We start from the raw sequence: 14172 nt of genomic DNA on the forward strand, positions 1-14172 counted from the left end.
GTGGACATTAGAAAAAAAAAAAGAGAAAAAAATGTATTTAACAATAATTATCTGACGCAAACAACAACATATTAAATGGAATATTATGAACATATTATGATGGGTGACAATTTAATCAAGTGAAAATAAAACATAGTTTTATTTATTTCCGTTAGAAAAAAAATGATGTGTCAAGATTTGTCCGATTTTCAATTTTACTGCGTTGATAAATTATGTAAAAACACAATTGAAACGACGTATTATGCGGTTATGTTGAAACTTAATCATATATAGGTACTAAACAATTCAGTAAAAGACATATATTAGTAAACCAAGTTTTGTTACCTTACCAAGGATTAAAATATATTTTAATACCATTAATAGGAATTTTAATACAATATTGCTATGTACCTAATATATATTTTACAAGAATTCTATAATTTCAGGTTTCAATAGTAACAATGTACTATGATTTCTAAATTATACTAGCGATTATGTGAAGCTGAGAAAGTATTGATTTTTCTATGATGTATGATTTTTTTTAACTTTTTATTGATACAATTCATGTACATTTACTCGGGAACTTTAATTTGATTTCCTATTTTGAATTTTGTTCATTTAAAACGTTTTAACTCGATGTAATATTTATGTGAAGACAAAAATATAGTTTCTAAACAAACTTATTTGAATTCTTGGTAAATAGGTAATCGATGCGGTAATTAGTAAGTAATTGAAATGGTTTTGCATGGATATGGAATGGTATAAAATGTAATCTACCTACTTTTATAATTTGAAAAACATACATTGTTTTTAAAACCATTCCGCACGGCGTGATAAACAGGTAAATTAAACCGTGCATGATAAAAAGTCCATTGCACATTAACAGTGTAATATAATATTACAACAAGGAGAATCATTAAAAAAAAAATAAAGTGTAATAATGTTATCGTATCGTTCGATTAAAAAAGTATTTTTTTATTAGTAATTTGATTCATAAACTGTTTTACAAAAATGTATTTACTAAATGAAGATAACTTGGAATGCAGACTGTATTTATTTTTTGTAGTATTGAGGGAAAGGGCCGTATGCGCTTGCCGGTGAGTATACCACGTACGGGGCTGGTGCAGGACTGCAGGCGTACGCGTAAGACGAGGCTGGCGCGATGGCGGCTTTGGCGGCTGGATAGAACTGCGGGTAGCTGTACGGGGCGTACAAGTACGGTGCGGCTTTGGCGACAGGGTAGAACTGCGGGTAGCCACCGTACAAGTACGGCGCGGGTGCAGCGACCGCCGGTGAGTAAGCAGAGTAGACGTACGGTGCGGGTGCAGCTGCTGCAACCGGTGCCGGTGCGTCGTTAGCGGTGACCGGCTCGGCGATCCGTTCGGCGATCGGGTACGCTGGAGCTGGTGCAGCAGCATCTAAGGCGATTGTTGGGATGGGAGCTGGGACTAGGGCTACAGCTGGAGCTGGAGCGTCGTTGACGGGTTCGCGTTTGACGTCGGCGTTGAATCCGGTAAAATCGTCGGCCTTGTAGTTGACCGTCCTCAGCAAACCGTCGGCATCGAGCGTCCTGTAGTAACCGGAAACGGAATCACCAATTCTGGTTTCGGCTTGATCCTTGAAGTCACCGGTAGCTGGAACGTTTACGCCATAGCCGAAGCTCGAAATGGACAGGTCGTCGGCGAGTACAAGGCAAACGCTCGCCGATAGGAGCAAGAACACCTGCGAATCGATTAAAAACAATAACCGCATGGTTTTTAACAGACAATTGGTAATTGGTAATTGGTAATTGGTAATGAAAAGTATAAACTATTTTAACAAGACGGCCATTCGACTGATAAAATACAGTTAGTTAATTTAATGAAAGTTAAATAAATGATCTCTGCTCTTTACTTAAATGTAAGTGTATAGGAACCGAATAGGTTCAAGTTACATTATTTTTCAACCTCGAGTTTACAGACAATTAAATAATATTTGTAAACGAATGTTCGTCATAAAAGTGATTTTGTTTTGTTGTTCCTTTGACAATTTCCAAAGACTTTATTGGACAAACAATTAAATAATTTCACCACAAGAATAATACATTGAAGTATAGTAATATTATTTGAATCTCGTTTCGCAGTGAAATATAAGTAAACACTTGTGTCTGATAAAGAATGTTTAAGGTGGCCAAATATTTGAGATTTCTTTTAGTTATAATAAAATGTTTTCAAAAAATACAATGTACTTACTTTGGTTGACTGCATTGTAGAATTTTGATTTTTCTGAGCTGTAAACCTATACTTCAACTGGAAGGTTGTAGCTGAATGTGTCTACCAAAGCGGACGGTCGTTCTTATATACGGGTTTTTTTTTGTTTAAAATCCACCCTCCTTCGAGGGCCGTACATGGTAAATTTAAGTGAAAATCGTTAACACATTAGGAAATATCCTTCCAAAAAAAAAAAATGTTCACAGCTAAGTACAATAGACTCTAATTACATAACACTTATTTTACTATAGCTCAAGGCGCATACGCATGAGACGTTTAAAAAAAGAACTCGTCCGTATGTAGTAATAACTCTAACAAGCTGGAGGACAACGTTTCTTTGTTTAAGACTCAAAAGTAAGTTTTAAAATTTATATTCAATTAAAATATTCACATATTATTAGCTTGGAAAAATATACACAATTATCTTTATAACAGATGTGTCCTGACAAAGACAATATTATCAATAATAATTAATTGAAGTCCTAAACCAAACTGTTTGTTGTATAAATCATATAAAAACTTCGACCGTGGCTACTCGTTAAGGGACAAAATATAACCAATATTTGAAAAAAAAACCTTACTAAAATTAAGTCAATTTATTGAAATTAGATATTTTAACTAAGTTCAGTATAGTTAAGTTTCAAATTAAATTTCAAACAGCACGTCCTAAGATTGGTTTCCTAAAACATTGTTTGTTGTTTTATTTTCTATTATCACAAATATAAAAAAACCTAACAATAAAAAAAATTGTAATTTGACCGGCGCGGCACTGGTTTAATTATAATACGACTTCATATGTTTACACTTGTTATCTATTAACAATATTAAATTAGATGTATACTGACAGACGTGATTTAAGATTTAAGGGTCTCCATTGGGCCCATGTACACAAATAAGCCAATAAATAAATAATTTGTAAAAGCTTTTTTGAAAAGAACACTGTATAAACTGCGTCTCGACAAAGACATTGTCAATAATTCTATAATTGAAACCAAATAGGATTTTATAAAAAATCATACCCTTTTCTATATTATCATATATTTTGAGTTTTTCTTTCCAACTCAAAATTCTGGGCCGTGGTTATTTATTAATGAGGAATATATAATTAATATTTATCAAAAAAAAAAAAACGTTTTTTTACTATTTTAGTGTTCAGTAATAATTTACAGATTAAAAATACAAAATGAATTTAATTTGAATTAACCTATTCATAACTTATGTAATTATGTTTTTCAATAATTAATGTATAAAATGATTATTAATTTGTAAATGTAGCATTTAAATTTCTACATCAAACGTTATTTGATTTTAAAATGTAAAATACTTAATATTTTGTATATATTTATGATATAAGCATTTTTTTTTTCTAGAAAATTCTAGAAAGTCAATTTATTTGTAACTACACGTGTACAGGTTTTCAGATTTCAACTGCAGTATATAATCACAAGCAAATCTTCAAAAGTTGTACAGACACAGTTTGATAATTGCAACTGGACATTGCAGTTACAATGAAGATGTACAAATAGCATCTAAAATTTGAATCTGCGTTTTGTCATCGCTGTAAGCGGAGTAATGTACACCTGCATTATCTTAAAATATAGAAATATAGCAAGTAAATAACATTTTATTTAATTGTAAAAAAAACGTTTATTGTTCGATTAGAATGACGTGCAATTGTTTTCTTTTAATAACTCAAACATTGGGATTGCTTGGTTTTCATCATTTTCATTTCCAAAACCAACAAGTCTAAATTTGGAATTATCATTTTGCAAAAATCCCACTTTTTTATATTCATAATCGCACAAATTTTCATTTATTTCGCTAATAGTCCTTTATGTTAGAGTTTATAACTTTTAAATCGTTTGTCAATTGTTCCAAAATGTTCGTTAACACTTGTACTTTTTTTTTTTCTATACTTAGACATGTATTCAATTTTATCGAGAATTTCACAGGTTCTGGATTTTGAACGTTTAAATACATAACTTTCATCAAATTCACATGTAACAATCCAGGAAAATTGAAATATTTTAAAATACTTATGGCATTTATAGTCACACACGTTTCTGTATGTGACTTAATAGTTAAGCCTTTCTTGTTGGACTTGCGGATTATTTCTCTGATCAAATAAAGGATTGTCAAAGCTATGCTCTGGAATAGTGTTGTTAGGATATCTTAACGATAATTCTCTGCGCAATGTAAGTAATATCCATTTAGTCCGAAAGTGCCGTGTTGAAATCTCACAACCATGTATCCCAAAATACTGCTATGACATCAAAATGGGATCTCGAAGAATAAGAAAACTACGTATGTCGTTAAAAATAAAAATAGTTTTTTTTTTATACAAGCAGAAATTGTTTACAGTTGTACTACAACAATTTACATAGTATACCACTAGTTGTAATCTTATTAAGTATTATCCATTCAATGTGCAGTTTGGAATCTAAGATTCAATTGTCATACGCAACGTCTATATTCCATTAGGTCGTTTTTTTAATATTTTATTACAGATACCTATAGTAGCAGAATAGGTAGGATAATACTAGCGCCACTATACTACAATACCATTATCAATGCTATAATATATACTTTTTTTATATTTGATTTTTTTAGTTTTTAATTATAATTTGAAATGTTTTAAAAATAAAAATGTATCAACCTAAATGAATATCGAAAGTTCATATCAATAATCTTGGAGGATGTAATAACATAAAATTTAAGATCATTTAATAAAAGAAAGATCCGAAACAAAACCAATCATTACTTAAATTCTATAAGATATTTGCTTTGAAAAAAACACCCTTATTATATACATTTTTAAAAAAATGTCGTCGAACTTATTATTTTTTTTAAGGAAAACCCAAAGAAAAGAATTAAAATACTATAATATTTCTTATCCAATTTAGTATGGTTTGATATTGATATTTACTTATTGTGGTTTTTGTTACTAGTTATTATTTTATTCTTGTAATTAATTTAATGTACAACGACCAATTAAAAAAAAAAAAAAGTTTTTTGTATTTTTATTTATAAAATTTGTTTGATTATTTTTTAAATTCTAAAATGATGATTTAAATATTTTAATCAATCATTCAAAATGTTTAACAGATTTTCACAACTTTAAAATTAATTAATTACATATGTCTACGTGACCACTTCTTTTATAGAGGACAAAAGTAAAATAACAGTAAAATTTTGTATTAAATTATTCATACTTTTTTTTAAATATAATTATTGCCGTTCATAGTTTTGCATTGCAGCGTTTATTCAAAAGTAGTTATTAAATAAAAAATATTTTAAAAAAATTCATAAAGACTTGTAAACCCACCGATCCTATTATACTTTGTTTTCACTGTGTTCCAACTCTGCTGAGCTGACATTTTTTTCACAATTTAATAAAATGTCATTTACTTGCAATATTTTTGTATTGTAAGATAATGCAGGTGTACATTACTCCGCTTACATCGATGACAAAACGCAGATTCGAATTTTACATGCTATTTGCATATCTTCATTGTAACTGCAACGTTTAGTTGCAACTGTCAAACTGTGTCTGTACAACTTCTGAAGGTTTACTTTTGATCATAAAATGCAGTAAAATCTGAACACCTGCACACGTGTGTCTGATTATATCGCTGATGCATACACACATAAATGTTATATTAATAAATAAATATATTATATATTATCGAATTTATTATATTGAATAGTAAGTGAATAATTACAAATATATTGACTTTCTAGAATTTTCTAGAAAAATATAAAAAAACATATGAAAAAATATAAATTAATTTACATTTTTATTTCAAATAGTGTTTGTCGAAAATAATATATAATGATTTTTATACAAATTTATAATTATTTTATACATATAATTACATACATAAATATTAGGTATTATAATTAACTGTATCTAGTGTTTAAAATCTGAAGTTCGTTAAAAAACATTAACATTAAAAAAGAAAATCAACATTCGTACAATTACTAATATTATTTTATTAATTATATGTAGTTTTGATAGAAAGATATTTCTTAGAGTGATCTATTTTAAAAAATTAAGTATATTAGGTACTTCTATTTAATATTTGATTTTTACTTTTTATGAGCAATTTAAACATGGAAGATCTCATCTACAAAAATAACATTGCAACGGATAACAGTTGGGAAGAAATAGGAAGCTAACTAAATACACGAGGTTGTGAAATGCAGTATAATATAATATAAAGTATTTATGTATATGTATATTATTACTTTTTGTAAGGAGTGATTAAATCTGACTTATTTATTATATATATATTACTAAATCATATTATTAATTGTTCGAAATACTTTGTACTTATATTGCTAGGAAGCTGTTTTTCAAACATACAAATAACTTATTTTAGCTAGGAGGGTAGTGATTGTACAAATATGAGTTTTATTTGTTTCGTTTTTGTATGTCTTCACCCTCATAGATAAAGAAATAATTCTTTAAACAAATATTATATAAAACATAAGTAATAGGACAGTAGTAATATTAAGGAGAAATAATTATAAAATATTCGGCATATTTTAAATCACTATAAAGAAATGTATGTTTCTGTTAATTGTACATTTAATTATTAAATCAATATTAGCAATAGTATGATATTCAATTTTATAATTTAGTGTTCAGTAATATTTTGATAAAATATTTTTTTTAACCATACCCACTACTCCAGGATGGCAACTCTTGTCTCTTGTAGAGCAAGAGTTGTCCAAACTAAACTACACAGATCGTATACTAAAAATAGGACTAAGGATAAATAGAAGTATGACAGAATATAAAGATTATTTACGTAGTAGGCAAGGTTGAGAGTTTTAGGTGTTAAGGATATTTTGTATAAAATTGTATGTTGTACATACATAAAAACAATACCAAAACTATATAATTGGCAAACATTATGCACCATGGTAACTAACTATGTATTTCTTTCATAACTTAATAAGGGTTCAAAGCATAACCCTTGTTCGCATCTACTCTATTCCTAACATCTTCTGTTACTCCACAAACACTTGTTATTGAGTTCCAAGTAATATTTATATAGACCAAAACAATTTTAAAACCAACTCATTTGAGGTCTTGACAAATAGGTAATTGATACGGTTATTGGAACGCAATTAAAATGGTTTTGCCTTGTTTGGGAAAGCATACTATGCGAAAAGAGGATAATTGTTCTCTTGTATTTTTTTTTTTAAATAAATTGTTTCTAGGCCATTTCCGATGGCGTCTATCGGCTAAATCCAACGGTTGTAAAAATATTTTTCATAACACGGTACACGGGTTAGGTAAAGTTTTAATACGTGTATAATATAATAATATGATATGACAGGAGAATCAGTTTATAAAAATATATACATATATAATAATCGTATCATACGACCAAAAACGTAATATTTTATTGAGCAATTTAGTTTACAAAACATTTTACAAAATCATATTTAATAATTTAATACAATTTGAAAAACACACATTGATTACCAAACTGTGTTTATTTTTTGTAGTATTGGAAGAAAGGGCCGTATGCGCTTGACGGAGAGTATACCGCGTTTGGGACTTGTGCAGCTGAGCCTGAGGCATACGAGTAAGATGATGATGGTGCGATGGCGGCTTTAAAGGCTGGGACATACGGAGCAGGAGCGGCTAAGACGTACGGAGCTGGTGCAGCTGACCCTGAGGCGTACGAGTAAGACGTGGCTGGTGCGATGGCCGCTTTGAAGGCTGGGACATACGATACTGGTGCGACTTGGACGTATGGAGCTGGTGCAGCTGAAGCGTACGAGTAAGATGAGGCTGGTGCGGCTGGTGGTGCTGGGACGTACGGAGCTGGTGCAGCTGAGGCGTATGAGTAAGACATGGCAGCTTTGACGGCAGGGACATATGGGGCTGGTGCAGCTGAAGCGTACGAGTAAGATGAGGCTGGTGCGGCTGGGACGTACGGAGCTGGTGCAGATGAGGCGTACGAGTAAGACGAAGCTGGCGCGATGGCGGCTTTGGTGGCTGGGTAGAATTGTCCGTAATCGTAGGCGGCGTAATTGTACGGTGCAGCGGCAGTTGGGTATAACTGCGGGGAGCTGTATGCTCCGTACGAGTACAGCGCGGCTCTAGGGTAGTTCTGCGGGTAACGGGAGCTGTATGCTCCGTAAGAGTACAGCGCGGCCCTAGGGTAGTTCTGCGGGTAACTGGAGCTGTATGGGGCAAAAGAGTAAGGTGCGGGTGAAGCGAATTCCGGGGAGTAAGGGTAGAATGGTGTGGGTGCAGCTGCAACTGGCAACGGTGCGTCGTTAGCAAACTGCTCGGCGATCGGGTATGCTGGCGCGGGTGCAGCTACTGCAACCGGTGCCGGTGCGTCGTTAGCGACCGGCTCGGTGATCCGTTCGGCGATCGGGAATGCTGGAGCTGGTGCAGCAGCTTCTAAGGCGATTGTTGGGATGGTAGCTGGTTCTGGAGCTGGGGCTAGGGCTACAGCTGGAGCTGGAGCGTCGTTTACGGGTTCGCGTTTGACGTCGGCGTTGAATCCGGTAAAATCGTCGGCCTTGTAGTTGACCGTCCTCAGCAAACCGTCGGCATCGAGCGTCCGGTAGTAACCGGAAACGGAATCACCAATTCTGGTTTCGGCTTGATCCTTGACGTCGCCGGTAGCTGGATCGTTTACGCCATAGCCGAAGCTCGAACTGGACAGATCGTCGGCAAGTACAAGACAAATGCTTGCCGATAGAAGCAAGAAAACCTGCGAATCGATTGAAACAATAACTGCATGTTTTTTTTACAGAAAATCGTTAATTGGCAATAAATAGTATAAAATATTTGAACAAAATGGCCATTTGACTGAGAAAATACAACAATTAAGTTAATGATAGTTAATTAAATGGTCGCTCTTTATTTTGTTCCTTTGACAATGCTCAAACACTTTATTGGACAAACAATTAAATCATTTGGCTACAAGAATAATACATAATTGTAGTATCATATATGAATTTCGTTCCTCAATAAAAAGTATAAAACACTTATGTACTCTTGTGTATTATAAAGAACGTTTAAGGTGGCCAAATGTTTGAGTTTTTCGTTAAGTTATAATAAAAAATAAAATACAATGTGCTTACTTTGGTTGACTGCATTGTAGAATTTTGATTTTTCTGAGCTGTAAACCTATACTTCAACTGAAAGGTTGTAGCTGAATGTGCCTACCAAAGTCGACGGCTGTTCTTATATACGTTTTTAAAAAATCCACCCACCGTTAAGGTCCCTGTGTGTTAAATTTAAGTGGAAATTGTTAAAACATTAGGAAATATCCTCAAAAAATGTCGATCGAGACATATTAGATACAAATTACACAACATTTGGCTTACAGTAGCTCAAGGCGCATACCTCGCCCGTGTGTAGTAATAACCCTAATAACCTAATGGACAACATCGTATTATGTAAGACTCAAAAAATAGTTTAAAATTTTATACTTAATTAAGACTTTTTACACACATACTTAGAAAATATACAATTCAATGTTGTATTTTACATCGTGTTAACTAAAAAAAGTATAGCTGTTTTTGCAATAAAGTTGACAATGATATTGTTAATAATTTATAAATTGAAACCAAAAGGTATGTTTATTTTTTTTTTTTTTTAACTTAAAAGCCTCGGTCTTGTTTATTTATTAAGGGAAAAATAAATTCAACTTTGGACAAAAAACTTGTTTTACTTAATTTTGATCATGTCAAAAATTGTTGTTTGATCATGTCACTAAATTTAGGATTAATTTATATTAGCTCTAACGTTTTGCGATGAAAAATCACAAACCTCAATGTGTAATCTGATTTAAATATATTTTTTTTGTTTGATGAAGAATCTCTTTGGGAAGGATAATACATTAATTCATATTTAATCTATCAGAATCAGAATCATAATAAATGTAGCAGTATATAATATATAATGCTAGCTTTTGTATTTACCCGAACAAGCTTTAATTACCAAATATGTATATTTTTATGAATTGTATACAATATTTTTAAATTAACCTGTATTATTAATCTCTTGGATTTTGTCTGCATAAATAGGAATCAATATCTGACCGTTATATATAATACATAATACTTTTGTACATAATACTTTAAACATTTGAATAATTAAAACCATGGGTCCGGATAAAATTCTAGGCATACATAATAATTTACATTGTACATTTTCAAAAATATGCTTTTACTCTTAGTAAAAGTTTTGTGATATAAACTAATATTTACGCCGAGAGTTAAATGGTAACACCAGTCCATATTTCAAGTTGAAGCTTCTTGAACTTAAAGCTGCGCTAATCTTACTCAAATAAAATAGACAAAAGTTTCTAGATAACTAATTGCGTATTATCAATTGTTATTACACATGTCATGTTGAGACTAAAAAATAAAAATAAATAATCAATATACATATAGTATACACTATGTAGAGCAGTCTCCCAATGCAGAAGGCAATGTATTAATCTATTTTTGTCCCACGCCCAATTTTCAAAACCAAGTACAACTGATAGTTTTCATTGTATCGGTGTTTGTTTTCTTTTTAAACATTTAACTTTTTCAGCTTTATGATTCAACAACTTCAAAACAATTAGTCGATTGTTAAAAGTTAAAATTTGATCACCTGGTTAAAGAACTGAGTACTAACACAATGACTTTACAAAAAAAAAATTACGATGTACCTAAGTGGATAAAAATTCACTCGACACTTTGATTGATCGATAAGGAAATTCATAACGTTGTACAAAAAATTAACAAATATATGAATGAAAAAAGAAAGTGGAAGCTACCCTGTAAAATTACTATTGTTTTGAAAGCGCGTTTTCAGTTAATATTATACACCATGTTTAATAAATAAAATATTAAAAATCTCATTATGTTGAACATACTAACAGTTAAAATATTTTATTTATAAGAGTTATTTTTGTTCTTAATCATATGTTTTAAATTTTATTTTTCGATTTTTCTTATTACAAATAAATTGTACGAAATTGTATTATTATAGAATCAGCCTAGATCAAACTACCATCTATATAAAAAAATATTTTGACTTTTCAGGGGGAAATGGTTTTGTATTTACAAGATATCTCACACCAGTTTGGAAGTAATAATTCTGTGATAATGACTAATTTCCAAACATTTATAACGTCTGATAATTTTAAGTTAAAAAGTTTGTAAATTTCTATGGTGTTTTACTTGATTTTTCAAGTACAATTTCAGATCTGTAGACTTGCTATACCAGGATCAATGTTAATCAGGATGTTCACTGATACAATATTCGATTCATGGATAATTGAAAACTATGTATATACTTATACTTAAGATTTTTCAATTAGTATTATAGTCATCGACCAAGAAAACACAAAAATAATTCAAAACATTGAGAAACCTAATAAAGTTACACATTCGGATTGCAACAAACTAAATGCTTTCAGTGGTTGAAAACATATTAAATGTATTTTGTAAATGGTCACACATTATCAAATTAATAATTAGCGAAACCATTCAAGGTATTATTATTGTTAGTTAAGTATGAAGTGTATAGAGAGTACCCTGATGTTCAGGGAAAAGGCAAAAAACTCAAAGTTAACATTACTTATCAAACCACCGAAAATATAATAACTCGCTTGAAATAAAAGCAGCAAAATCTGTATTTTTTGAACGGCCAAATAAAATTGCCTTAATGCCGTCTAAAAGAGAACCCAATCAATACTCTTACAACAAAGGGCGCGTCACATACATCTACAAATTATTTGCATCGATCAAGAACAAATTACCTAACCATGTCAAATAAACCATATCTTATTGTCAACGAAAAATAGTTTGGGAGACCATTGATGATTTTTTTTTTAATAACACAACTTTGAGTTGTATAATTTGAGCACAAAAATACTTGACTTATTTACATATTACATAATATATTTTATTAATCAACAATGCAGTAGTATTTTCAGAGAAATTAGGATAACATCACAAATGTTTACAACGGTATACTATAACAATTTTTAAACGGTCTTAATGTTTTTTAGTCAAATACGAGCCGACTTTCTTTAACGCCGACACGATCGGATGTTTGTGGAATTTGCTCTTTATCAAAGCAGATATGGACGGACGAGTGTACGTGGCGTACACGGCTGGTGCAGCTGGTACGATCGGTGTTGGCTCCACTACAGTGGTTTTGACAAAAGTCGGCGGCGCAAACTGTTGGAAAATGGCTGGTTCGGGCGACTTGTAGACCAATGGCGAATATGACCGGTACACGATAGGTTCTTGGGGTTGGTAGGCGGCAAAGGGCTGGGTAGAATGGTAAACAGGGGCGGGAGCAGCGGGCTGATAGGCGGCAATGGGCTCGGCAGAGTGGTAAACAGCAGCCGGTTCGTAGTAGACAGACTCGGGAGATTCGAAGACCGGGCCTGGTGCAACAGCCGGTTCGTAGTAGACAGACTCGGGAGATTCGAAGACCGGGCCTGGTGCAACAGCCGGATCCAAGGCGACGGGCGGCACGACTATTGGTTGGCGTAAGACGTCGGCGGTGAATCCGTTCAAATCGTCAGCCTTGTAGTTGACCGTTCTCAGAAAATTGTCGGCGTCGAGTGTCCGGTAACGACCGGAAACGGAATCGCCAACGCGGACTTCCTGTTGGTCCTTAAGGTCGCCGGTCGCCGGGTCGTTTACTCCGTAGGCGAAGCTCGAGCTAGGCAAGTCTTCGGCGAGCGCTAGGCAAACGCCGACAGAGAGGAACGACAAGACCTGAGAGTCAAAAACGATAAGATTTAAAACACAAGTATATCAATTTGAGCGATCCAAGTAAATATGTATTAAGAAATCCGGTAAATAAACTGGGTAAACGAGTAAATAAATCGAGGTTATCGTATGGTTTATTGGTTATTTTACCTAAAAACATTATCATGTTAAAACGGTCTTACCCGACGGGTAGAACAGAAAAGCATACAGAGAATACTAGCCAAGGAACTAGTAAAAAAATAAAAATAAAAAATCTATTAGCCTATCAATCAACGAGGACAACACTATAAATTTTGATTTATGGCAACGACAACATTAGTAAAAATTCCATAATTGTAATGAGAGATGTGACATAGTCTGAGAATGTATCAAAGTTAAAATCAATAGAAGAATAACATCTGCAGGTTAGCAAGTGTTAGCTGTTCTTGTTAGTGTCCTTGTTATAATATTGAGATATGCGTGGGGGATTAGATGATACGGACAGCGGAGATGCTTGGCGGAGTGTAGTGTGACGGGCCTGCGAGGCTTGGAACAAACCAGAGGGAAATATATAATGATAGTATAATATAAAAATGGTAAGTACACAAAACATAAAAGTGAAATACTTGGCTCGGAAAACAATAATACTCACTGTGAAGGCTCGCATGGTGTGTTTCGTTTACTTATTGTATTATAGGAACTGTGTAAGCAGCCGGGAACGCTGTGCACGTGTGTGTGTACTGTGTATGTAACTGTAAACGGTTCACAATGTGCCGTTCAAAGCGGTCAGGAAACCTTTATATAGGTAATCGATTTTACTCCCGTTAAAAGGTCCCAGACACACGGTGTTTCGACATTCACGAAAAATATCCAGTGTAGTGCAAAGGTACGCATAAAACATGTTTACTTTCATTACAAACGCCTCCGGCCGAGGATTTCATGGTACCTGACAGTACAAATTGGATATAACGTGCCTTTCGTTGCAAAACAGCCAAACAAGACCTCCGGGTTGTCGCATTATATTATTAAATACTCGATATCTGAAAATATTTTACAAATTACACAAACAACGAAAGGGACATTAGAGGCATAAAAACCGTCAAGAGACATGGTCCAATTTAATTTGCGATGGGAAGTAAAACGTTTAGTTTTCAAAATGATTCCGAGTTAATAGGACGTCACACACGCGTTATTTTCTTTAAAA

The 14172-nt window shown here is 32.8% G+C and overlaps 2 protein-coding genes across 2 annotated transcripts; both read right to left on the reverse strand.

Moving 5' to 3' along the window:
- Positions 1 to 1032: 1032 nt before the first annotated feature.
- Positions 1033 to 9362, reverse strand: LOC126837390 (uncharacterized). The gene is made up of 3 exons (XM_050571298.1): positions 9348 to 9362; positions 7790 to 8974; positions 1033 to 1701 (listed from the first exon to the last, which is right to left on the reverse strand). The coding sequence occupies exons 1-3, from the start codon at positions 9360 to 9362 to the stop codon at positions 1033 to 1035; spliced, it is 1869 nt and encodes a 622-aa protein (XP_050427255.1).
- Positions 9363 to 12260: 2898 nt separating this feature from the next.
- Positions 12261 to 13635, reverse strand: LOC126837391 (cuticle protein 19.8-like). The gene is made up of 2 exons (XM_050571300.1): positions 13621 to 13635; positions 12261 to 12995 (listed from the first exon to the last, which is right to left on the reverse strand). Exons 1-2 carry the CDS (start codon positions 13633 to 13635, stop codon positions 12261 to 12263), a joined length of 750 nt encoding a protein of 249 aa, XP_050427257.1.
- Between the last annotated feature and the right edge of the window lie 537 nt (positions 13636 to 14172).

Source organism: Adelges cooleyi, unplaced genomic scaffold (assembly GCF_023614345.1).
Source record: "Adelges cooleyi isolate 19-005CV unplaced genomic scaffold, UGA_ACOO_1.1 ACOO_flye_CR_arks_rails_tigmint_CR_PRNA_248, whole genome shotgun sequence".
NCBI lineage: Eukaryota > Metazoa > Arthropoda > Insecta > Hemiptera > Adelgidae > Adelges > Adelges cooleyi.